The sequence below is a fragment of the Opisthocomus hoazin genome, chromosome 7 (genome assembly GCF_030867145.1).
Source record: "Opisthocomus hoazin isolate bOpiHoa1 chromosome 7, bOpiHoa1.hap1, whole genome shotgun sequence".
In the NCBI taxonomy this organism is placed as follows: domain Eukaryota; kingdom Metazoa; phylum Chordata; class Aves; order Opisthocomiformes; family Opisthocomidae; genus Opisthocomus; species Opisthocomus hoazin.
Window position 1 is genome coordinate 11,511,297 of NC_134420.1, and position 23,920 is coordinate 11,535,216.

The window sequence follows — 23,920 nt, forward strand, 5'->3', positions numbered from 1 at the left end:
GTAACACCTGACAGGGGGGCATAGGCTTCCTTCCTTGCTTGGTGCTGTTGCTACTGTGGTGCCAAAGGGCAGTAACCCCACTGACCACTAATGGTCTCATGCGGTCATCTCCTGCCCTGCAGGAAAATACATCCCCCTTGCCTCCAGTGTTGCTCATATATTTAAAACATGATGGAAGTTTTTGTGCTGGAAACTTCTTCACAGGCAAAACCTTACCAGCTGCTTCCCTGGCATTATCATTGTATCTCACCATGCAATGTGAGGAAAAAGAAGTGTGCCCATTAGGTATTCAGCCTCAGTTTTGAGGTCTGGGATCCCTTATAACTTTCTGAATGTGAGTTCACATCACTGTAAAGGCTCTTCCTTTCCCTACAACTCTCCTTTCCTCCTTTTCAGAAAAATTTGGAAGTTCTCGCCTCATTGATATCCTCTGGCAGCAAAGTGCACAACCAGCCCCACACTGCATAGAGAAGCACATATTTGAATTTTCAGACTTACTCTTGCGAGGATCCAGGCTGCCCCGTTTGAATCATGCCCGGCCAAAACTGAAAGAGGAAAAACAAACAAACAGACCCACAATTGTTTTCCTTGTTCAAAGATTTGGGATATTTCTGAACAAGCATGATTCCTTTTGCAAACACAAGTGAAAGCATTAATCCATTCATTCAGCCTTAGTTTTCTACTGAACATTGTTAGAGAATACAGGGATTTGGGGGGGGGGACTTGGCTAACAACTTACCCCAGGTGCCCCAGGAAATGTAGGACGGGGAATTCCTGGCAGGCCCAGCTTGTTGTGAATGGCAGTAGCTGAGACTATCTGAGCTGATGACATTGCTGCCATGTGCTGGAGTGCTTTGTCCTTTGCTGTCTGATCCTTTAATATGACAATTACACAGAGTCTTAAAACATCTGGCACAACAAGTTACGTTAAAGAACAGTAGCTACAGGCACATTACTAAAAACTTAAAAAGCCGCACAGAAAATGCAAAAATAGCAAACCATGCAGGAAAATAAAAATACAGCACAGAGGCTAACACTCAAACTACTTCAAGGCAAAATCTCCTCTCAGACATGCGTAGTAGACCTGAATTCTCACCGTCTGCTCTGCCAATACGCAGGAAGCTCTGGGAGAGCAAACTACTGCCTGCTTGTTTATCTGGGCAAATTCTGCTGATTTTAAATCAGGCTGGACTAAACACCGTCTGCTGCTAAGGCTCTGCCTGCAGGACAGGGAGCACAGAGATTTAAGCTCCATCATTTAGATCTAAGAGAAGTTTGCCTTTCGTATCACACTCTAAAATGAGAACACAGAACTGCAATTGACTCACAAACAATGACACATTTTTCTTCATGCTTACAGGTTTAGAAACATTTTGGACTCTGTTTTATGACAAGTATTTTAAAAATTAGATAACAAAAATGTAAACAACGGTTTGAAATTTCAATTTTGGTATTTTACTGTTTTACAGTGTTCCCAAAGAAAACAATCAGCCATAAAATTTCTGCTTTTTTCAAGCATACAGGAACAAGTTTAGGAAAAGATGGGTTGTTATTGATCACTTGTATTAGAGCAGCACTTGGAGTCCTAGTCACTGCCAATTACGTACAATCACAGAATAGAAAAGGAAAGCCTTTTAATGCAACAGAGTTAACTAAGTGGATATCTTAGGTCAGGTAAAATCAGTAAACAACAGACTGTTACTATGTGGTAAAGTGGGGTTCCTCACCAAGAAGTAATGTATTAATAAGTGCTAATATTTAGGTACGTGACTTGGAATGAACACAAGCAGTATTAAGCAAGGATTTGGGGGGGTGGGGGGTTCTGGTTTTGTTTTACAAGCAAAGTAGCAAGCATGCTGGCAAGAGATGCATGCTCTTATATATGACATATGGCTTTGCACATATGCTCCCTCTAAAGCTGGTATGTAGTAGTAGTATAGGTGAGCAGTTTCTTCCTTTGAATAGCTCCTTTAGAAACAGCACAGGCTGAAAGTACAGGAAAAGCTAGCCAAAAATTCTGCCAAGCACAGCTAAGGTACATAATACTTGGTTTAGTTAAAATACTTACCATGCTTGTTACCTGGATACAACAACAAACAGTTTATTAAAATGCTTGTGTACAATAGCAGAGTCTTAGCAAAATATGAACAAAGAGACAAAGGAAGAGCATTTTGCTCAACATTAAATATCAGGTTTAAATAAATCTATTATTTTCACCCAGGGACTGATTCATTAAAAGGAAAAAAAAAAAAGGATAAAAAACTAACAACAAAACACTGGGGGAAATAACCCCCGCCTCCCTGCGTGAAAGCTGCAGACAGTGGATGAAGGGGCTTGCGCCGCTGTGGGATGCAGCCCGGGAGAGCGGCAGGTGGAGCAGGGGAGTAGCTGCACCTTTGCACCTCGCAGGGTGCCAGCCGGAGGCGCAGCCCGCTGCAGTGCTGCCTGCAGTAGCATCCATGCCTGCGGACCCACCTGCACTGCCTTCTGACCTGCCCGAGCCTCTGCACAGCCTGGCTGCAGCTGGCAATGCATCCACAGAGCAGCTTCTGGAGGCAGCGGGACACGCTGTCCATCAGCGCGTGAACAAATCACAGTCGTTTCTCCAGCTTGCAGCTTTCCCATATAACCGCGATCAGTTCACTGGGTAAGAGCTGGAAGCCAGCTCTGGCTGTGCCGGCTGCCGGCACTCACCTCTGCCTGCCCCAGGGTAGGAGGGCATGCACAGGAGGTTAGTGCACGGTGTGTTTCACTGGCTGCCTTCAGATGTCTGCAGACCACTGGGCTGAGAAATGCTTTGGTGGGTGTGAAGAGGTGGTAGTATCCTGAGATTCACGCAGCTCTCCAGAAAGCCGACCCCTCTTCCCTGCTGCACCCTCCATCATGAAAACATGAAAATGAGGCGTCCTGTCCTTAAGCAATATGGAGGTGCTAGCCCCACCAGACTTTTCTGTTCCTTTTCCTCCATCTTTTTGTTAGGTGAGCTGGCTTGGAAATGCCAAACCATGCAAGTCTCACCCGCAGTCAGCTGAATCATAATTGAACCAAACATACAGAGGTCCTGTTCATGAAATGCATGATTCAAGAGACACATGTGCCTCTAGGTCCTGGTAACCTCCAAAACTACATGAGCGCTACTTTTGTGACTGCCTTGTTACTCTTCAGAACTCCTGCGGCACTACAGCCTCCTCTCCTGCACTGCCTCCTGGCCACAACCAGCCACACCAGTGCCACCACGTGAAAGTGCAGCCAGTGCCTGTGCTCCTGCCACGTTCCCAAATTCAGACTGTTCTGCTGCTACAATGGCCTCACTATCTAAACTAAAGGCGAATTTAAAAGTAAAAGCTTTATTAGGGATATAGAAGTCCATATCTGGAAGTTGCATGAGCCTAGGGCAAATTACATATCTATCACATAGTTCATGTTGTCTCGCTTTACACGTCTAAAGTCTCCAGTCTAAGGCAGACGCCTAACCTCTTGCCACTGTTAGCACAGTAAGAGCCTACAATGTATTTCTTCCTTATCAGGCATCAAAACCAAGCAGAGTGCATTACTTTCTGTAATGTTATCACTGTCCAAGGAGTGGAATAGGAACCTAGACATCCAGCTTCTGCATGGCAACAGCTATGGCAGCTAAATCCTACTGTAACAGATGAACTAAAGAAAAATTTTTGAAAATTTACACTTCCTTCAAGGCCTTCTGTTCACAGAAGGAGAAACACTCAGACTTTCCTGTGGAGTTCTTAGCTGCCATTACCAGTGAGTCTGATGACCCATAATTTTAGGAACAGCAACATGGATTTTTGGAGGAAGAAAATATCTTTTGTTTCATGACATGAGAAGGGATGCGCCTTCCTTCTTGTCAATTGCTGCTTTTCACCCCACAACGTTCTACATTTTGTGGTGGCCATTCATCTCATCCTCTTTGACCTACTACATTTTCAGGAGAATGGAGAGAAAGCAAAATCATGTAGGATGACACCTCAGAAATACAACCCTTGCAATAGGGCTAGTCTTGAGGAGTTTCAATGACTCCTACAAAGTTTCCCAATGGTGACAAATTTGCCAGCTCCACCAGATATCAACTGACTCAGGCCAACACACATCAACGGGAAGTTTTACCTTTTGTAGGCTTAGGAACCTCTACATAGTTGGAAGATCAGTTTTTCTCAAAGTAACTGTAACTTCACATTCAAAAATTAAAGAAATCAAATTCAAAATCAAGCAGAAATACATAAGAGGTCCTGACTTCCATTAGCAAAAAAGCACCTTCAGCTCCAAGAACATTTTGGAGAGCTGCAAAGTCGTGGCCTGTGCTTGTATAATCAGGCAGACCTCATAGTCTTCAACAACAAATGGAAAAACACATTTTAAAGCTGTTTATTTAAATTGAAATATTAGCTTGTCTGCCACTTAAAAAAAACAAGTATATGTTGGAGTTTTTTTACACTGTAATGGAGAGTGCTTGTAACCAGGAGGGAATGAGCCTTTCTACCTATCACTGCAACGCGGCTGCTTCTGGGATGAAACTTGGTAACTGATTAATAACACACAATGGTATTACATCACAGTTTAGGCAGCAAGAGAAGTAATATATCCAATTAAAACGGCAGGGGTAATTTAAACAGGCAGATTACAGTAATTACCCAGGTTGGAATTTGGCCAGGACAAATGGGTTAACACCCCTACTCTGAACAGGAACATTGTGGGATTTTTAATGACCGCAAATAGTTAAGACTTTGATTTCCTATCTTGTCCAAGACAGCAAGGGTTTGGTTTTGCTCTTATTTGTGCTGCTGGGTAAAGCCGGAATAAATCCTTTTGGGTCAATGAGGTTTACACTGATGTACATAAAACAAAAGTTTGGCCCAGTGTGCTGCAGAGTCCTGTGCTAAGGTTCAGCAGAGGCTTGAGGGGGACAGCATCTCCCACTGAATCATTAAATCCTGATGGAGCTTAAGGTATTCCTTGGATAGGTCCCATCTGGCCCTGACCTGGCTTGACCCTACTTAATTTATGAGCTCTGATGGGATTGCTGCTGCCCAGGAATGACACTGTAGTAACAGACTGCCCTCTTAGACTGCTGCCTTCCTGTCCCCTTATAAAAGTCTTCTGTGCAGCGGTATGTAATTAGTAATGAATGTTACTGAGGAGGATTTAGAGTACAGTCAGTGGAAATCTGATCTAGTTCCACTAAACCCCTAAAATGTCACTACTGTAATGGAGACCAGAATCTGCCCCATGTTTTAGCTGACTGCATCTGGCTACAGTTGCGAACACTTTGGTTTTGGAAGATGTAAGCACTGAGAATCTAATGCAAGAAGACTATATAACTTTTAATGAATCAGGCCCTTGAGGTTTACTTTTCACCCATTAGTTTTGGAATGCAAAATACATAGTTGAATTAGATAATAATAATTCCCCGGTATCATCCAATTGTAAATCTTAATATCTATAAAAGCCCCACATGAAACAAGAGTTCTACATGACAACTACAAAAGGATTTGTGCTTGACTTTCTATATTAATCCAACATAAACAGAAGAATAATTCAATCAATCAGTTCAAATGAGTTCTAAAGCAAAAAAAACCCCAAAAACCTCTTATCCTAGAATCATAAATGGGGCTTTGAAAACCATGTTATCTATGACTTTGGGAAAAAAAAAATCTAAGACAGTATGAAGAAAGTAAGCACAACAGAACACAGTATTAATTCAAGAAGCCCTAAAACCTATACCAAAATTTAAAATACAAGACTTTTCTTGTAAGGAGAAAAAAGACATAAGAGAAGAAGTAACAATTTGCTCACAAAATGGATATTACAGTAACACTAACGTAAAATAGATTCCTAACAAGCAATTTTGCAGATGTTATTTCTGCTCAGATCTCGTATTGATTCAAATAACCTTTGCAATAATTAGCTGTAGCTCAAAAAAGATAAACAAATCATGAAAATATACAATTGTTCTGGACAAAAGATAGAGAGCACTTCAGTGTTTCTAGCCCTGATCTCCAATTTGCTTATTATTAGAGAAGACAGGAGTAAATACAAAAGCTGGCTATTTCAGCCAGGCAATAGCTAATGCCAAGAAGAGAATGCGCATTCAAAGCTGTCCCAACTTGCTGCCTAATGAGTAGCAATTAATCCATCTTATTGTATTTCAAAATGCTGAAGACTCCATTCACATCAAAGGGAATTTTTCAAGGCTTTTATCATTGTTCATTTAAAAAGTATAGAGCTATCTTTAGCATTTTATAATTGACAACAATATTTTCTTTTTATCCCTCAATGTGGAATGTAGAATAATGGATTTTAAAATACGTAACACGTGTGAACTGTAGGCATTTTAATGTTTCTTTTTGTCTCTGTCTAATTAATCTTGCTCTATGAAAAAATGTCTGAAATGAAAGTCTAAGACAGATGTATATCCTGCTGTGAAGACCTTTACTCTCTATTCATGCACAGCTTCCAATCCATCTTTCCTCCTGAATGGACAGAGGTGACTTTGGCTCCCTCACAGTGCAAAGGTGGGAAATGCTGCAACCTAACACTATGGACTGGTGTATTTGACATGGAAATACATTAGAGCATGAAAATTCTGCTTTGCCTCCTCCACTCTCTGTATGAGAAGAGATGTCATGAAGAGGAGCCGCCTTTCAGATTTGTCTCCAAGGACAGCTTTATCTCAGCCTCTCTTTCCATTTTCATGAGGTGAAATTTCTCTAACTTCAGGAAGATTTTAATAGCCTCAGAAAATTAAGATTAAAATATCCAAAACAGCAATATTTTCCTGCTGTAAAAAGCATGAAAATGCACAACATCATTTTGAAATGCAGCAATAGCATTTACGCGTGAAACTTCTCTTTCTTGCAGGCTAAGGATCCATCCATCCAGAGTGACTGTAGGCACTCATCATCAAAGAAAAGGGACTTCGCTGGACCAAGCAGACTTTATGGCATGCAGCTGACATTTCAATCTATTAGATAAGCTTCAGTAATACTCTATCCAATGCCATGGGTTCACATAGCTCTGAAATCCTTCCATCCACTTGGATTTTTGCAGAAGATAAACACAGGAAGATTCATCCAACTCCTCTCCTCGCCATGAGCAGGATTCAGACCAAGGTCAGACAGAAAGATCTCTTGGTATAAAATAAACTCAGCAGGTACTCAGGGAACAAGAGTTATTTGTTATACCCTGTCAAAGTAAGAGACTGGGAACTGAGGTCAACAGGACAGATCAGCCACATCCCGAAAGATCGACAAGAAATGGCTTTATTAAGAAAGCCGCTAGCAATGCATGTCAGCTGGGGGACAAGGGCCTCTGTGCTGTGCCCCTGCAATCCTCAAGTGCCTGCCTGTGCTTTTTTCAGATAAAGCAGCGCTGGCACACAGGGAATGACCAGCTTCTCTGCAATACCCTGCCCCGTGTACGTGTGGGAGGTGCACAGAGGGGACGTCTGGTGGCAGGAGGAACAAACATGGCAGATGGAGATAACGTCGGGTCAGAGCTGAGGGAACTCGGAGCTATAGCATGAAGGGTCTCTGCATTAATCCATAGAGCGCTTGCCTCTCATGCTGTAGGTAGGAAACTTGACATCAGATGCATGTGGGTTTTTTAAGTAGTAACTGCTCCCCTGGCTGCCACCAATCACACGCTTTACAGAGTAATTGCAAACTCCAGCTCACTGTTAAAAGGGCAAGACTGGCCTGGGTTAGAAGCTGTGGTTCCTCTGGCTATCTTCTTCTCGATCACTCCTTCACCAGTAAATGTGGGCAGCACCCACTCCAGGAGAACGAGAGCCCATCGTCTTCCCAAGGAGGTTGACGGGGAAGTCCAGGCTGCGGCCAAAATGACCCATCTTGAAACAATGGGCACTTGTAGATGCCAAAATGTATTCACGGTCTTACTTTCACATCAGTGACATCCTTCTCAGGCAGTTTTCAAAGGACACTGGACCATATAGATGGTTCAATACAGGAATAATAAGAAAAATGGGCAGTAGTGCTAACAAAATGTCTGGAGCAGCAAGGTTCTTTCTCCAGTCCAAAACCAGCAGCTTCTCCCACTTCCAGGGAGTAATTGCAGCTCCCCCAGCAGAAAAAGCGAGGGCTCTTTCTTTCATAAAGGCAGCTCTCTTACAGCACCGGCTTGCATCAAAGTTTCACCTCTTCCATGTGGGGAGAAAAAAGTCTGTAGGACGCTGCAACTTCTCTGGAAGAACCCCTGCAAAAGGGTTGATGTGCCACGGCACCTCATTTGCTGAGACAAAAAACAGCAAGAAAAAGAGGAGGGAGATGGGGGGAGCCTGGCTCCTCTGCCCATTCTGGGCACCTCTCCAGCTGGGAGCCATGGAGGAGTCACCAGTGCTGTGCTGGGGCTTCCCGGGGAGCTAAATCCTGGGGCAGCATGAGTACCCGGGAGCAGGGGCAGGAGGAGCAGCCCGGGACCCACTGGCCAGCAAGACCTGCTGGGAAAGGGCTGGGGCAGCTTTTGCAGCCAGTGATGCCGGGAGGGGCCAGCAAACCTCTGTCACCAGTGTGCACTCTGTCCTCACCGTGCAGTTGTAGAGAGTTGAAGTAAATGGCCCTGCAGTGCGTCGGGGCGTGGATGTGGGAGGCTCTTCCTGAAGCAAGCAATTCCTTGCACCAAAACAGCGGTTCCCCCACTTTCTGATCAGCTCTGAGGGAGCCTGCAGACCACCAACGGGTGGGAAGGGGCAGTGAGGTCTGAAGCCCTTACAAAATATTTTGTTGCCCTAACAATTCTTTCCTTCTTCAGGTGACTCCTTCAAATGAAAAATCCCTCTGGATCTCTATTTATTGCAAATGGCACCTAGGCTAGAGGTCTCAAATGTTACTAGGGTGTAGCTAGTTTCTGTCTTCTTTGGAAAGCTTCAATAAAAATCAGACAGCAGTTGCAGTACTTAAAAATATATTTTGCTTTATAAGTGTCTTCATATTTTAAGCTATTTTGGGCATTCAGAAAGGGAAGTACTTTAGAACAGTAAAACCAATATTTTTGTTAGGCTTCTAGGCCTGTATTTTGGTATCTAAGTGGGCTTCCTGATTTTCATAGCCCTGAGTGCTCACCAGTCCTATAAGACTCTTTGAGAGCTGCTGGTGCTGAGCACCTCTGAAAGTAAGGCTACCGATTTACATACTTAATTTTAGGCATCAAGGATTGACAATGTAAGCTTAAAATGCTACATATCTCTGTATTATTGCACCTTCGGTTAAAAAGCAATATGTTTAAGTTGTCTTAGTTGTTCTTTATGAACCCCAACTGCTCAGCCAGTGCAGCTAAAAAGCCAGCCACCAACAGCCATACAAGCTTGCCAGCATGCTGCCCACTGCGGACGAAAAACCCAGTGCTTCTGTCAAGGAGGCCTGTAACAAAGCCAGGCTGTTATTTATACGCTGCAGTTCCAGGATCAGGGTAAGCATCCGCAGTGCTCACCGCTTAGCATTGTGAAATTATTTTCTGAAACATTTTGCTTTTCAGCTAGAATAAAAAAGTGATTTGTTCTCATCTGGAAAAAAAATCAGCAAAAAGAAAAATGGAGGGAAGTTAAAGATTTACAAGTTCCTTCGCTTTTTATTAAAAAAGAAAAAAATCAACAGAAAAACCCTCTCTTCCACTCTTAAGTAATGTGAAAACAAAATGAGTCCCAAGATCTCCGCTGGAAAATTTGAAAAAAAAACAAGCAATCCAAGAAACCCCTATTAAGCATTTCCAAGAGTTTCTTTTTAGCCTTAGAATATATTTTACGGAAACCAGGGAAAACGGGGACATGTACAATTCATCACATCAGATTAAGCAAACAAACTTAATATTCCCTGAACGGGACTCTGACTGAGGCTCTCCAAAGATTAAATGTCAGTATTTTACTTAAAAAAAAAGAATTTCAGGGAATCTTGCAAATAGTACGTAACTTGAGGTGATACTAGATTTTAGTCTAGAAACACCTTATAGTTAGAGCAATCTTGATAAGCTGTGCTTTCTGACACTTGGAGTAAACGATCTATTTTAAGTATTTTTGATAGCATTTCAAAAGCACAGACAAAAAACATTTGGGAATGGAAAACGATTACCCCAATTACCACTCCGGAAAAAGCAAAAAAGAAAAAGCATCTACACAACTGCATAAAAACCCCACGTACTTAAATATACTCCTAGCACTCAACTGTTAAAAAAAAAATAGACGAATGGGTTAAAAATCAGGTTTAGGTGTTGAGCTGTTACAAAGAGTAGTTTACTTTGCATTTGAACAGTGTTAAAACAACGTTTTTAATGTGGATGCTAGTGCAGAAACCAGAGGTTAAACACAAAGAGACGCAGACAGCTACCACATGCAGGAAAAGGAGGTTACAGGCACGACAGCACCAGGCACTCGCCCATCACCGCGGGGAGGAGGAAGGGACAGGCATAGCAACCACAAGCCCAAAAGCAGAAAAGCGCATACCTTCAGCTTGGAATGAAAATCACGAGATTTCCTTCTGGCAAGAACCTGAATGTGACTAGACACCTGCAGGGTAGGGGAAGGGAGGAAACAAAGGAAAAGCCTGTAACCATGGAGATGAAAAGCCCCCTACAACTGGGCAAGCCAAACGTACCTTAATGGCGGCTTGAATTTCTCGAACTTTCTTTCTTGCTAAGACCTGTATGTGACTAGACACCTACATTGTTCAGGTTTATAGGAAAAAAAAAAAAACAAACAAAAGAAAAACAAAAAGCAAATCAAATTTTAAATGTCTATTTTTTTCTTTTTTAAAAAAAAACTTTTCTGAGGGGAGGAAGTTATTTGCATCTTCAGTAAGCTCTGCTGTTAAAGATACCGCATTCCCAGCCAGATACCAAGCTCTTAGCACCAAGGTTTAACAATTCAGGTCATCACTGCAGTGACTTGATTAAGGAAAAAAAAAGAGAAAAGAGAAAAAAAAAATGTAACCCACCAGGTTGTGCATTCAGCTACAAGATAGAAGAGACAGTTCGCAGCTGGACGCAGCCCACATGCTTTGGTACCAGTCCCACTCGTGACCAGGCCCTGCGCTCTCGCACGGGGAGCCATCAGGATTTCTACCCGATCTGCAGATGCCCATTCTGACCATTTGCCACTAGGCTTGAGATGTAACTTGGCACAGAGAAGTTTTATCCATTATTTATCGTGTTCTGCAGCTCCAGTGAGGAGCCTCAGGCTGCGCTTTCACCCCCCTGAAATGCTTTAAAATTCTGGCACAAACGATAAAATACTGGCACAACATAGGTCCCTGAACCTGTGCTGGCTTCCTTGGTCATCTCAGCATCAAGTCTGCCCATAAAACACTCATGTAAGTGGAGACCAGTAACTTGACATCAGCCTGGGTGATGTCCATTTTTGGCCCATCATCATCACATTTTGGTAAGAAATTTGTGTAAACCAAGTCCTGCACTGGACCAGTTATTGGTCAGAAGTTGTTGCCTGTGCAGTGAAGTGTCTAGGCTCAGATTCACACTCCTGTTTACTCGGGCACGTACTGAAATCCATGCTATCGATGGTGAGGGTTTAATGATGCTGCCCAGCATCGCTCAGTAGTGCTCAGCATCCCACAGCCCTCTGTGAGAAGGTTTAACACCCTAAGCAATGGTAAAAACCTCCAAAGAGAAATCTCTTCTCCTTGTTTGACCCAGGGCATACCACATCAGGTGTTGTACATTTTTCCTAATTTAGTTACAATTCCTGTCTGGGAAAGAACAAAGCAAAAGAAAAGGATAAATAAAGCTTGATTTCCTCCCTCTGTAAGACTATCCCACGACAACAGTACCAAAAAGCCTGCATTTTTAGTAGGGAAGCAAACAGAAATGCATAAATGAGCACAGCCCCTGAAGGCCACCTTCAGAGACTTCTTCGTGAAGCAGCTCAGGAACCAGTTCACAGTAATTCAGAGTTATACTGTTGCTTATTGAGCAATTTTGTCGTCAAACACGTAGGCCAAGTTTTCACACGTGTTCATTTGTTTTGCTTTCAGTGGGGTATTAGTGGTGTTAAAGGTTATACAAGAAGCACAACTGCAATGTTTAATTGCTCAGTTGAAACTCAGAAGTAACGACAATCAAACTTTTCTAAACACTTGGTCTAAAGTGATTTATGAATCACTATAGAGGGATGTACAAGTCTGGAGGCAGAACATCGCCATATGTAAGCCATCACAGCCCACTCGGTTTCACCACAGCTCTACCAGCACATACTGGCCAAGGATCTAGCCCCAAGGTCTGCATTTTGACTCCTGATGCAATTTAAGATCCCAGCATAACCCCCGACTCTTGGAGCTCACAAGAACATAGCAGGGCAGAACTTGGGACTTTGCCTTTTGTTTCAGATCTCTTTGACAATCTTTTCTTTGCTCCTTCTCCACATGCTGCAGTTTCTCTCCTTTCCCATGTCTTTTTTCATCCGTTGTACACATGTTTTCTTCCTAACTGACAAAGGACACCACCCAGGGCAAGATATCACCCAGTTCAAAGTGCTTTAAATCTGAGCGCTGGCAGCAGGCCATTTTTGTGTGTGCTGACTCAGCGTCACCTTTCCCTGCACTACAAAACACACGTAGCATGCACGTGTATGAGCCTCTGCCTTCCCCTTTGTCATGCACGTGGATGGGGAGATGGGGAATCTTTCACTTGAAATTAGAGAAAGCAAGGGGAATCTGCGACTTGCGAAGCATTTTGAAACAGTGCAAGGGTTTAGTAACCACCGCATAAACTATACAGAGCATGTGCCTTCTGTGAGGCTGCTGATCACAGTGGATATTATAAATTAAAGGATTTAGTCCTATAAGACAAGTTAATGGTTATGTGATAATCATCTGAAAAAGACTTCAGACTGGTTAGAGGTTTATTCCGACTCTTTGATGAACGAAATCCTCCCGTGGTCACAGACCAGGAGCCTGAAGGCTCTTAGGGGAATTTTTTTATTATTTTTTCATCCTGTAGCAAGTACTGCCCATGAGCTGAAAGCATGATTACGATCAGTCCTGCTAGATACATTTTATTTATTTACCTCTCATATCCAAGGATCATAACCTCTATTATATAGGCAAATTGGCTGGACTTATAAAAGTTCCATTATTCACCATCTCAAAATAATCATTATATTCTGTAATTGTCCTTACAGGAAATAAGGCACAATGTTTTATGATCCTGCTTCAACTTTTGAATTTTCTTTTTCCCAAATACAGGGATAATAGCTTCATGTACACATAGGTTAACAAAAAATGCATCCTCAAACCGCCACTGAAATAATGCACAATAAACCCGAGTTTTAAATATTTTCTAAACAGCATGTATTTAATCTGAACAGTGAAGTCAATACATCATCTCATCAGAGCTGAAGCACAGACAGCCACTGCTGCCAAAAATGCCATGTTTTGTCATTCACTGACATGCATACTTCCCCACTGGGTTATTTTACCTGCTTCCTGGTCCGTGTCTTCCCTGTTCTAAGTTTGATGTATCTGGCTATCAATTCATTCCTACCTGAAAAAAAGAAAAATTCACAATAAGGGACAGGCAGCATCATGTCCATGATCACCACCAAAATATCACATTTAAACATATAAGCTCCATGCACGAGGCTTACATTTTCTTAAACCTAAGCCACTTTTCCTTTGCAGACTACTGATCAGTATTTCTCATCGTTCATCAGTATTTTTCTTTCCTCTCCTTAACAGACATTGTATGTACCACATGAACTACACAGAGGCCTACGGGTTCAGTGCTTTCCCACTCAAGTCCTGCAGCTGTCTGCAGGCAGAGAGGCACCTCCTTGGCCAGCCATGGTGCCCAGGATGATCTCTCGCTGGAGAAACCCCCATGCTGGGGGCTGACACAAGGTCTGGGCTCCTCTGGTTTTGCTTCCGACTGCGCTGGGTGATGTTGGCCTCTCTGGCCCACCTGGACCCCTGCTGGGAGGAGCAGCTGCTCCAGAGAAGGTCGTGTGGCAACCGAGCCCAAGTGCCTATCACCCACACGTTACGGTTTCACATCAGCTTTTCTCCAAGTTTTAATTCTATGAGGAAGACAGCAAAATCTGTCCTTCCTGCCAGGAAGCACTCTGCGTCCTCCACTGATGGAAACCACTATCAATCACACCCTTAGCTCTAGGCACAAGAGCGGTCACCCTGCGGTGACTAAGTTCCTGCTGCAGTGGGGCCGATCAACACAGTGATTTGTTATTCAGAGCTCTATTTCTCTTGGAAATGTATAGTACTTCCAAGTGTCTAAAATGACTCTTCTTCAGTCATACATTATGCTACCTAACACAAACTAACATTTTCTTTCCAAATAATTTCCTTCCTAAATATTGCTGACATGGAAGATAACACAGTTTTATGTGGTGCCCTGTTTATTTTCACTGCATATTATGTTACTCCTCCATGAGTTGTAATAACTTAAACATAGTTGTTCAACAAGTCTTAAGTTATGGAGTTATTTAATTCAGCACAGGGGATATGCAGCCCATGTGTAGAAAATGAGAAAACTGATTTAGCAGCAAGCTGAAAATGGGAGGTTAAGAAAATAACTTGTCACCCACCAAGCTGGGGAGTGCAGAAAGTTATATCAACCAGGGACTCAACCTCTTTGAGGTTGTGAGGGAGAGATGGGAAGTTTTGAAGTAGCCTGCCTATGTCTGAAGGGTGTTTTGTTGACTGTAATATTGAACAGAATTAGTCAAACTAGACCTTCTTTTTCCTTTTTTCTTCTGTCTCCCCCACTGACCCTTATTTTACACCCTTTGTATCAAATGTCTCATGGTTCCTGTCTCTTCCATGGTTTGTTTGCTAAATGGGTACTAGAATATGACATATCAACGTGCTCCAGAGTAGAGCTGTGTTTTCTCTGATTCCATTTTTGTTTTGCTCTGGACTGTGTGCCAGGTTTCCCACAACGTGTCACTGTAACAGCAACGTGAGGTTTGTAACTCTTCAGCAGGTCTCTTCAGTACAAACTTTAAGAGGTAAATTGTGCGTGAGCAAACAGTTACACAAACAAGCAGCATTTCTGCAGACAAATGAGGGATTTCCATACACAAACAGAGGAGCAGCTAGTTACCCAAATTCATGCGAAGACCTTGTCTTTTGGCTGGACAGAAGTTCTGCAGCCTGTCCTGCCCACAAGGTACTTGCCATTTGCAGTGAACAAGAGCCTTTGTGTTCATGGTGTGAAACTAGGGAATGCTGAGTCTCTGCATCTCTCTATTCTCATGCTCTTTCTCATAATCCAAACAGTTAATTTCAAATATGGAGAACTAGTTTTCACAGTGGTGGTTTTTTCCCTATGTCCTTATGCTGTATCAGCAGCTACCTCACAGCAAATTCACTTGCAGCTGTTGGGCATGGACAGAAATGGAGCTGCTCTACTCTTCATTAATATTAGGAAAAGTTCCACAGTGGAAAAATACTATAAAGTTTGGGAAAATGAATCAACGGAGAGGGCAAGAGCCTGAGGCCACAGCAATGAGGAGGGAGAGGAAAAGGTATACAGTGATGGCATGGCATACTAAACGTGCTTTGGACAAGAGTTTTCCAAAACCTTCTTGCTTGGTAGTTTTTATGCCTCTGCAGTGTCCCTTTAATGAGCACTAGGCTAGCAGACAGTAAAGAGGTGAACAAAAATTAAAAGAAGGACAGGAAGATGCATTTCACCACCTGCCCGAAGGGGTGGTAACCTGCAAGATCAGCCCTCTGCGGTCTGGTGAGATTCGGAGATCACCATATTCCTGCAGTCACCAGTATGATAGATGGTATGAAAATTTTCTTATTTCTAAATGCACATTTTGATTTAATTGGGGAATGTCCCCCCTCAAGAAAGTACCTTCGTTGCATATCTTTAAGTATGTGCATACACTAAGCCCCCAGAACAGTTTTTTGGTGCAAAAAGTATTGTCACGTTGTCCTTATCAACAGCCGGTGACTCCGCAACATCAATGACTCTATAAGGTGATGTAAAGGATGCGTTGCCATCTCTTGTCCCTCCGTCTGTACTGAAGATGTTTCAGATACACGGTCACAGCATAGGTCACTCCAGCCATTCTTTGCCCATTAAGGCAATCCTACGCAGCCCTCAGTCATACCTGAGCAAGGAAGAGTTAAACCTTCTCATGGTTTCACAGTTTTCTTCCCAGTCAAGAGAGCTAAAAAACTGTTTTAAAAGGAAAGCTCAGATTCGCAGGCAGCCACTTGACAGGAAAAGCAGCTTTAAAAAAATACCAAGCACTGAAAGTCTAGACTGCATTATTCAAAATACCAGTCAAGTGCTGTCTCTGGTTGAGCCCCAGTCCATCCATGAAGTGCTTTGGCTTGAATCAAGGGGGGGCTTCTCTAGCTGCTATCTAGCCCAGCAGGGGTCTGACTAACAAGATTGTGGTTTTGCAAAGAAATCGCTTCCTCTTAAGGTGAAGTCTAGCTGGAGCCTAGCTCAGGAAGAGTCAACAGGTGGAGTAATTTGACTTATCTTACAGGGAGGAGGGACCCTACAAGGAACCATGCAAAGTGGCCAAGGCAACAGCCTTACATTTTCCTTACAGCCATGTTTTAACACAGCGAAGAAACATGCGTCAGATTCAGCCAGAGCAGGAGATACTGTAGCTTCATGAGGCTCACTAAATACCTCTGCCCAGCCACAATGTGGCTGACAAGACATAACTTCTTATTTGGACTACCAAAAAGCCATAAACACAAACATAAGCACTGCCTAACACACACAAGACAGAGAGTCCGGATGGTAAGTTTACAGCCTTTACGTTATCTACCAAACACTGGTGCTCTTCTTTACCAGCTCTGACAGATACTAACAGAAAAGAGGATTTTAAAGAAAGGATGGCTTAATAATCCTAAAAACACCCTTTCCTGTTCTTGTGAATGAGGAGAGTCTGAAACAAAAGGAGGCTCTCAAGGAACTTCTTTAACCGGCCATTAGAAACCTTAGGGTGAAAAATACTCATTAATAAATAGATCTGGTTTCCTCTAAGAAGAGCTCAGCTGTGGAAATACTTTCCGTACACACCCTCCCTCTCTCTCCCTGTCATATATATCTGGGAAACTGCCTGGCAGAAGAGAAGAGGTCGGGTTTATGAACTGCAAATGTTTACCTCCTTCTTCTTGTCATTTGCTATGACAGTCTCCTACTTTGAATACTTTGGTTCAGATATCAAAGAGAGGTGTGGGGAGGTGCTTGGTCAGATAAAACATCTTCATAGCCCAGGAATCCTTTCCAAGGATCTTGAAAAGATCAGGAGAGGATCACAACAAATATTTTTATAGGCTTCTTCTCGTGGGATTATTTTCTCCATTTTAAATTCAGGCTTTATCTGCCATGCCCTTCTGTACTGTCAGTGCAATTGCAGACTACAGTTCTCCCTGGACTGATGCTGAGTAAGAGACATTTTACACAACAGAACATCTTTTTTAATCATGGCAGAAAGTAAAAAGGGGGTTCAGCTAGAAAACAGATGTTAGAAAATGTTAGATGTTCTGCGGGGGAACGGCCAGGTCCCTGGGGCAGCCCTGCTCCTGGCAGCCAGCGGGACCCAGGCCTCCTCTGCCTTCCCAGACTATGGCCACATCCCTGAGGAGCATCACCCTGAACCAGGGAGTGTGCGGTGATCCCGGACACCTCACAGGCAGCGTGGAGGACTGACATTTCTGCTCTTCGTGTTCAAATTAAGTAGAAGCAGCTGCACAGTGGGGAGGCTCCCACCCGCCTCTCCCCGGGGGAGGCAGTTGTTGCTCGAACAGAGGGCCCTTGTGCTGGGAAGCCTCCCCCACCAACGTTATTTCCAAAAACAGCCTAAGGCAGTCAGGCATCAGCCCTCACAAAGGTCTTCATGCGGCTCCCGGCTGCCACCCTTGGTGCTGAGGGTGGGTTTGGCCCTGCTCGCCCAGCACGGGCAATGCCCTCAAAGGTGAAAATCACCCCCTGGGTGAGGTGGGCATAACTGGCAACCCCTCCACGGGCCCAAACCGGCATCACCACCTCTGCACAGGGGCCACCAGGTTGCCACAGGCAGCTCTACCAGGACCTACATGAGCTGTGGACATGCCCCCAGCTATGCCGCGTCTCTTTCCCTGGGTCCCAGCCACAGGGGTTGCTCCTCCAACCCGGTCCCTGCCGGCAGCAGGGCAGCGAGCTGGAGCATCACGTCCCTACAGAGCCGCCAGCTGCGTGGCAGGCGAGCTCCTTTATTTAGAACATTAATGACAGAAATTAAACCTCCGCCCTCCCAGCTCCCAGTAATAGGCACCATCCGAATGTGATAAAAATAGGCAAGTGTGGGAAATCAAGTCGGTTAGCAATTTGAAAATGAACAGCTAATTTTAAAAAGTATTCATACTCAGCAAAATAATTCCAGTAATGACCAAGTAGAAAAGCCTATTCTTTTTAGATAATGGCGTACTATGAATTTCTCCAAATTCTGCGAGACTGTGGCTCAAAACAGGTATTTCACATTCTGAGTGCAAAGTCTGGGGACCGACCTGCACAAACACTTTGTCTCCCGAGTCATGCTCATGGCCGTATTTTCACCACGGCAAAGCTTTTCAGCTGATTTTGGTAAACTCCAATTCCGGTTGCCTCTGCTTGAAGCTGCTACGACAGCCTCATGACTACAAAGTGCTGCACGTGCGCTCAGGGGTCAAATTTGGAGCGCATCAGGAATTTTGCTTGACAAGGAGCCTGCTGACAAGCTTGCAGCCCTTCGTCTCGCGGCTGAGCGTGGATCGGATCCAGAACCCGCCCAACATCGTGGGCTCCGTGCGTGGACATCATCGGCAGGGCCGGGCTGGTCTGAGCGCTTTCCTCGGTCGGAAGGCGGCCATGGGGCCCTTGGGCAGCCGGGCTTGCAGCCTGTGGAAGAAGAGCCACTCTGCTTGGCCCCAGCGCTTTTCTGCTCCGTTCTGCCGGCAGAATATCCGGCTTCGGGAGAGCTCGCCTAAAATTTGCCGGTGCCGCTTTCTGAAGACACTTTAAAGCTAAATTGGCTAACAAAAAGCCTCTTGTAGATAAAAGAGCTCCGCAAGTCAACAACTGGCTAAGCAGTTTAAACCCCTAAGTAAGGCATCCTCTATTTAAACGTTATAGGCAAATCTAATTTAAGCTTTTAAAAATATTATGGGCAGGTGTTTAAGTTGTCCGCACACTGGGTTTTGCGAGGGCTTCGGAGGGGGCTGGGCAGCGCTTCCCAGGCGGGCAGCATTTTGTTCAGACAAGCTTTCTGCAGAAGGCCACGTGACAGAGGCCAAATAAACAGCATCTGGGGATTTTCAATTACAGACCTTCACCCAGCATGCCTGCACTGTAATCTCTACCAGATGAGGCTCAGGCCTCACTATTTTCAATAATTCACACACTGTGTACACATAACATGACAATAAGGGCATTCATGCAACCGCCTGATTCGCACATCAAAGCTCCCAAATGGCCAGCTGTAAGCATGCTTACTGCTGAATAATTCATTCTTTTCACAGGCTTGAAAAAACGCTCAGCAGGAGTTGGCAAGCTTGTGTTCTTTCCTGTGTGGTATGCTAAACTCAAATTTTGAAAGAGGTACAGCCCCACTAAAAAGAGTCAGAGATCCAACTATTTAAATGTGCATTTGCGAGCTTTCGGATGGCTGCTCACAAAAAAAAAGAGAAAAAAAAAAAAAAAAAAAGGAAGAGCTACGTTTCCAAGTGAGCAGCAGAGATAAGATGAAATAGCCTACATGTTTTCCAGGGCAGGTGTTTAACAGAAATAAAATGATAACACTGTTTTTCGGATGGTAAAATACTTTTTACACATATTACTCATCACCAAATATCTTAGATATACCAGAGGCATAATAGTTAACAAGTTCAGCAACTTGAAATTTCCACATACTTAGCATAAATTTTCTACTATATGGCAAAGTGGGTTTTAGTTAAGACTAACACATATGAAAAAGGCAAACACAGAAACACCAGACCTAATTCTGTAACTCCTACTCACAGTTCTCAGATACGGCTTGAATACTAATTTCTAAATGATATTTTAACAACTCCAAATTTGCAGCTGTGCCTCCGAACAGTTAGCTTGCAAACGGTCAGTGTTCCAGATTCTGAAAAAATTTTGGCTTTACACAACAGAATTATCATGTCTTTAAGACAAAAAAAACAGGGGGGAGAAAGAAGAAGGGTCTGCTTCATAATATCAAGTTTTCCTGACTGTCAATCAATGCCAGAATCAGCAGGATCAAGTAGTCGTGACCTCTCCTTATAGCAAACACATGCTGCTTACCAGCTGTGGACTGTGTTTTTTACACCCTTTTCTCTATCATTCAGAATGGCTTCCTCCTAATCACAATAATCCCAAAAGCGCTAAAACATATCAATCGTCCTTTAAGCCCTGCCTACAAAAGGCCAGCCGTCCGGCCTTTATGGGCTTGTCCAACAGCAGCTGATACTTCATTCAACTACAAATCCAATTTAGCAGTTACAAGAGGTTTAGCATCACTGGAAAAATATTGGTGTTGATCCTGCACTCTTAAGTCAGCAAATATTCCTTTGCCATATTGTTTAGCTTTTTCTGCCATATTTACACTTCTGCTGGATTTCCCTGAATGACTTGAACAACAGCATTTAACCTCTGAACTGGTAATATTTACAGTTAATCAAAGAGTGATTTTTAAAATATGTTTACCACAATTACAGAAACATAAGCCTCTTTGTATTCCAACTGTTACAATTCTGAAAAAAACCCCAACCAACAACCCTAAAAACAAACACAGTCATTTAATTCAAAACCATAGAGCACACTTTATGCACTACTTATGCAGGATGTTATTTATTATAGCCCTTTGGGCAAGTTCATAGCAATTCTTTCACTTATGTATTTTTAATTGCCAAGTGAGCCAATGCAAACACTCCCTCGATCCCCCTCCACGTTTTTTTTCCTTTTTCTTTTTTTTCCTCTTTAAGCAGCAGTGTATGCAATGCCTTAAAGTAAAGAGGGGAGACCCTATCTAGGGAATTCACTATTCCCTAGCCCAAATCTGCAAATCTGTGGGACCACTCAGTTTAGGCAGCCTTTAATAACGGGAACATAAGGCAGGAAACAACTCCTCTGGCCCCGTGGAAGAGAATGGGAGCTGCTTTTCACTTGTTCTATCATGAAAATAATCAGCCTCAAACCTGCATCAAGCACAGGATTGCCATCTCTCTGCAAGGCTGCTTGCTGGAGGCACCCACCTCACCTGCACCAAGGATGCAGGCAGGTCCCCACACTCCCCCAGGGAACAGGGTGGGGGCCAAAAAAAAAATAACTGAGCACCTTAGACCTGCTGGAGCTTGTTGTTTGACTCTGCACTGAGTCCTTCAAGAGCCAAGGCTCTGGCTCTGTGTTTAGGTAGGGACCGCGCACAAAAGTGGCCATCCCAGGACAGGACCAGGAGTAGACAAAGACCGCAGGGTTCCTAAAATGGGTTATAAGTGCCGCCCGAGTGGCGTGTGTGGATGTAGACACACACACGCAAGATTACAATAAGCCACTTAAGTATTATTATACACAAATCAACTGCTTGCAAAGTGTACTGTAACTGGGTTGCCCAAGAGGACAGGGAAAAGAAAAGATCCAAGAAACAAAATAACCGAAATAATCCCTTTGGAGGCTAATAAGCGAACAATTACAATGACTCACTGAAGTTATATCATAATGATACTTCCAAAGAAGAGAACTTTTTGTGTATTGTATTAAAAACAACAACAACAAAATGATCCCAGATTGAAGCAATACCACAATTAAATTTATACAGCAAAAGGGAAATGACCTAATAGTAGCACGGAAAGATATTCTCCTCATGTCAAGTCTTAACCTTTTGTTTTTTATCCCAACTTCAATTTTAAAGAAAACAACGAAAAAGACCCATAGACACATCTGGTTCAAAAGGCTTCACTGACACTAATGCAATGCATTGGATTCTGTTTGGCAGGTCTTCATACTGGGAAATATTCCACATAAGCAATGTTTATTAATTTTCTTCTTCTGAGTTTTTAAAAACACAGACAGAACATATTTCAAAGAGAGAGGAGTGATCCAGAGATCTCTCTGAATATTCATTGATTAATATTTTGTCAGTGTCAGTTGTCTCAACAAAAGAAGGGTTTACAATTTACTCTAAGCCCCATTTAATTAAAATTTAAGTGTTACAAAAATACATGGAAATTTTTTGCTCCCTTGCAATTACATTATTTTCTACTTACTATAAACTGTATTTTACTGCAACCAAAAATGCATTTCAAAACAAACAGCAATTTTTAGGCTTCAGAGTATACAAAGAAATCCCCGTAGGAAAAAAATCCCCAAACTTGACCTTTGCCATCTCTCTGAATCAGCTACAGATGTTTAGTAGATTATACAAAAACCTAGATGTCCTTAATCTGACATTCTTTTTTTTCCCCCTGCTATGATAGGAACTCTTAGTAACCTATCTGTGAAGACCCTGTGCGACTTCCACGTGCATATGCAATTGCTGCGTTGTTTTCCAAGATAGCTGCAATTTTTCAGCGACATGAGCAGTTCAGAAAGGAGAAGGCTCTTGCCCAGCGCTACTGACAGAAAGTCTGATTTGGACAGGAATCCTTCAAATACACAGACAATGGGCTGGCTGACCTGTCATGCATGATGGATGAGTTAAGGGGATTAAAACCACTATTTGCATTAGAATAGATAAAAATTAGCAAAATAGAATTTCTCAGTAGGTGGCTTCAGTTCTGTTTGTTCTCTTAGGTAAAATGAAGTTCATTTTTAAAGGAATTACGGTTGTTTAAGCAACGCTTATTTGCAGAGGAGAAATTTTGGATGCTGGTTTGCTTTCTACTGTTTATTCTTTAAGAAATCCACTTTAACTATCACCACAACAGTATCCTTTTTCCCCCATGTTTAATATTAAAACATTACACAACTCTAATGTTTTAACCACTTTAAACTGTATGTATATCTTAACACTTATATGTTTCTAAGCTGCCTATACCCCAAAAAGCATTTTGAGTTCAGAAAGAGATGATTAAAAAGACCAAAAAATTACTCTAAATTGTGTATTGATGCTTCACTGAGGTTCTGAATACGAGCCTGTGACTCAAGAACTGTAAGAGGCAGATGCCTGAAATCCTGCATGTTTCTTTTGACTAGATTCACATTGCACACAGTGATGGTACTTAAAAGACTCAGAAATGGCGGCACAAAGTAACATACTGAAAGACTCGCCTTACAGAATAGCATTATATTGTTTACCCAATATAACTTTGAAGGAAATCTGTATGAACAAGTCAGTGCACACAAGTAGGCAAACAGATGTAGGAACTCCAGAAACATCCACTGACCATCTGCCCTCGCTCCTGCAGAGAGCAACCAAGATTCGTCTGTCAAACTAGAGTTGTAAAAGCAATGGAGGTTCCCCGCTTTGCAAGGCTCACACATCCAATTTGCAAACAGTAAGCAGGCTCAAGAAAATCCAGCACATTTTAAAAAACATGCCTGTGTACTGCCAAATATGTTCTTTAATGCCTTGCCTGCTTTAACGGTGGACTGCAGTCAGACTGGTGATATATTCCACTATGCCCTGTAGCAGCATTAATAGAAAGCAAAGCTGAGGCATTAAGGAGGTAAATTTCTTCCACTGATGATATTACAAACAGGAAAAGCTGTGACATGATTTCTCAACTCAGCATTTACTATAATGAGATTTTAAGAGAGCAGGTCACTTCTCTCGCTCAGTGATGGGGGTTCTGGCCAGATCCAGAGGCTGTCTAAAACAGGTCAATGCCAGAGCCCGCAGCCAGCAATAGGGTCCCACCGTATGTCTCCCGGGGAGGGGGTGTTCATCTGCGGGTGAGGGAGGACCCTGTGAGCTGCCTTCGTCTTCCCTGTGCTG

At 43.0% G+C, this 23,920-nt stretch overlaps 1 protein-coding gene across 7 annotated transcripts in view; it reads right to left on the reverse strand.

Annotated features, from left to right (window-relative positions):
- The window catches only part of TEAD1 (TEA domain transcription factor 1), a 164,573-nt gene that overhangs the window by 35,111 nt on the left and 105,542 nt on the right, over positions 1-23,920 (reverse strand). For 3 of the 7 annotated variants that reach the window (XM_075425353.1, XM_075425350.1, XM_075425348.1), the window contains 5 exons: positions 13,451-13,515; positions 10,617-10,679; positions 10,466-10,528; positions 740-874; positions 499-545 (listed from right to left, as the gene is read on the reverse strand). In XM_075425353.1, the coding sequence (XP_075281468.1) occupies positions 499-545; positions 740-841 (149 nt within the window). In that variant the 5' untranslated portion in view covers positions 842-874; positions 10,466-10,528; positions 10,617-10,679; positions 13,451-13,515. Of the gene's footprint in view, positions 1-498; positions 546-739; positions 875-2,068; positions 2,625-10,465; positions 10,529-10,616; positions 10,680-13,450; positions 13,516-23,920 lie in introns of those variants that run through there. The other 4 variants (XM_075425352.1, XM_075425346.1, XM_075425347.1 and 1 more) reach the window with 3 other exon arrangements.